Source organism: Triticum aestivum, chromosome 1B (genome assembly GCF_018294505.1).
Source record: "Triticum aestivum cultivar Chinese Spring chromosome 1B, IWGSC CS RefSeq v2.1, whole genome shotgun sequence".
In the NCBI taxonomy this organism is placed as follows: Eukaryota; Viridiplantae; Streptophyta; class Magnoliopsida; order Poales; family Poaceae; genus Triticum; species Triticum aestivum.
The window spans coordinates 60,702,284-60,704,752 of NC_057795.1; the positions used below are offsets into that span (position 1 = coordinate 60,702,284).

The 2,469-nt window shown below is 45.4% G+C and overlaps 1 protein-coding gene across 1 annotated transcript; it reads right to left on the reverse strand.

Moving 5' to 3' along the window:
- Positions 1 to 359: 359 nt before the first annotated feature.
- Positions 360 to 1,114, reverse strand: LOC123086683 (putative germin-like protein 2-1). The gene is made up of 2 exons (XM_044508464.1): positions 1,003 to 1,114; positions 360 to 895 (listed from the first exon to the last, which is right to left on the reverse strand). Exons 1-2 carry the CDS (start codon positions 1,112 to 1,114, stop codon positions 360 to 362), a joined length of 648 nt encoding a protein of 215 aa, XP_044364399.1.
- Between the last annotated feature and the right edge of the window lie 1,355 nt (positions 1,115 to 2,469).

Consider the following 2,469-nt stretch of genomic DNA (forward strand, 5'->3'; position numbering starts at 1 on the left):
TATAACGGCGAAATAGCGTGCTATTTAAAATATTGGTCTTTCTGCAGCAAAAAATATTGACAAATCTTACTGTTGAATAATATCATGTTTAGGCAAAACATATTTTTCGGTATAACATAACCTATGTCCTGACTGGCATATAAAATTCCACAATACCGTTGAGCATAATCCAACAACAATTAACAATAGGTGACTGGCAAAGAAAATGATACCAACTATATATGACGATAACATGTAATACATCTAGCCACCCAAATGCGTGGGCCATCCCGCTAGTTACATTGTAAAGAAACATGCATTACAATCTTTAATCAAATAAAAAATTAATGAATCAAATAAACAAATCTTGTGGTGTATTCCTAGAATTGAGCTTGAATATGGTCTACCATCTTCTTGTCCACCTGGAAGGCGTTGGTAAGTATATCATCTGAGATGGATGGATTTGATCCAAACACCGTATTTGCTATGGTGATCACTCCGGGGTTTTTGCTACTCAGCGCCGCAATGGCTATCGCCTTGCTAGTTCCATAGTTGAACTGGAAGTGAATCAGCCCTTGTGGAAAGACAAACACATCCCCTTTGTTCAAAACTTTTGAGAACAGCTCGTTTTCAGGGTTCGAGGTCACGAAACCAACATAGAGCGAACCTTCTAGCACAGTCAGGATCTCACTTGCACGGGGGTGGATATGCGGTGGGTTTTGACCATGGGATGCATAATCAACACGAGCAAGGGAGATGCCCAAAGTGTTCAATCCAGCAATCTGCGCGACGTTAACTGCGGTCACAGAAGAGCCTTGCTTGTTGCTCGTGTTCCCAGCCATGTGAAGCCCCGAGAAGACGAAGTCTTCTACCAAGGCAGTCTTTGGGTCTTTGCATGCAAATCCGTTCACGAAAACTGCACATACATACACAGTTTTTGAACAGTTAACAACTACATATTGGCACAAATAAGTAACCTAGACGTTTCAGTGTAGTGATGCGCGCATGTGTGATTATACATACCTTGGGATGTCCTGTCAGCGACGCAGAAATCCTGGAGCTGGCCAGGGTCGGAGGCAAGAGGACGAGAAGCTGATAGAGCCAAAAGAACAAGGAGGAAGAATCCTGAGGCCATTTGGATGCGAACGTTAATTCTCACTAGATCAAGTGCCTTCTGTCGAGTAGGCAAAGAGCTGTGCAGACTAGTTCTTATGAGTTGTGAACTTGTGATGCTTCGAAGGGTTGAAGAAGGCCAGTATATATATGGAAAGGGAACTTAGAAGAGGTTTTTTGTTTGTTCTGTTGGGGCGCATGTGGATATCAAGGAAATGGTCTTCACCAATTCCCACCTGAGTAACAAGGAAAGCGTGTTTCCTTGCAGTGGCAGGCCTGCCTGCAACGGCCAACTAATCATAGTTGTGTATTCATGGCTTGAACAAGTCCTGTTCATACTTGTACTAGCTCTCTTGTCTCACCAGATGGAGCTAGCGATGATGCCATCAAACATATTGTGATGGGGAGTGCTCCCATGCATACGCCCCCCCCCCCACCCCACCCCACCTGAAAAACCATTTCTTTGAACATTAAAAGGTAATTTTCGTGTTATAGGCTGATTATAGCTAAGACTAATCGCAATTAGATAGCTGATTGATCTTTTCCTTTTGGCCCTAACCTGCACACCTAGGCCTACAGTCCATATCTTAAATGCTTCGACCCGATCTCTCTATGCTACGATTCCTTCCGATTCTCTTGCTGCAAGAGGCACGACAGCTGCCGGCCTGCCACATGGCCGGCGTCCAGCCGACATGCTCACTAAATTTGTTCAGGCTCTTGTATTTGTTTAGATTCCCATGTCCCTAAGTTTTTTGAACGAACTCGTGTTTCACAAGAAAAATTGTCACTAGGCTACGGTGCTATGAGATTTTATATAAAGATAAATAGAGTTGGCCCGGTTCAAATGGTGAACTAGACCGAAAATCACACGAAGGCTTAATTGATTAAGGGACAATCAAGCTAGAACCCTAGCTATGAGCACACAAAAGGACCTAGCCAACCTGACCTATCTTGACCTCCACCGTCTACATGCCCTCTATGTGGATAGAAGTGAGCCGGATCTTCGCAGACGCTTCCAAGAAGGAAAAGTGATGCATGTGGCTGTCATCGCCACCGGTATCGACCCCATGTCTATCACTACGACTTTCGGCTAAAACCGTCCTCGACCCCCTCCTCCTTCCGTCGAGATAGGGGTGTGGTCTAGCCACGCCAATAGCCACGGCGACAACTTAAGAAACGACCAACTTAACCGTGGTCTAGTGGCAAGGTCGAACCCTTCGACGACTATTCCAAAGGGAGATGGTGTCACTGTGACAGCGTCGCATGTGTCGATCCGTCCCCATCGAAAACAAGGCTTTCACCCATAGGCATGTGTCTATCCACCTGACTTAACACTCGGGTAGGGGCCCTGTCACTGCCAACTGAGAGCAATTTGCA

Excerpts from the sequence above, each read along its gene's own strand:
- LOC123086683 (XM_044508464.1), bottom strand. The coding sequence starts at position 1,114 with ATGGCCTCAGGATTCTTCCTCCTTGTTCTTTTGGCTCTATCAGCTTCT. Across the intron at positions 896-1,002 it reads CGCTGACAGGACATCCCAAG|TTTTCGTGAACGGATTTGCA; the intron begins GTATGTATAATC and ends ATGTATGTGCAG.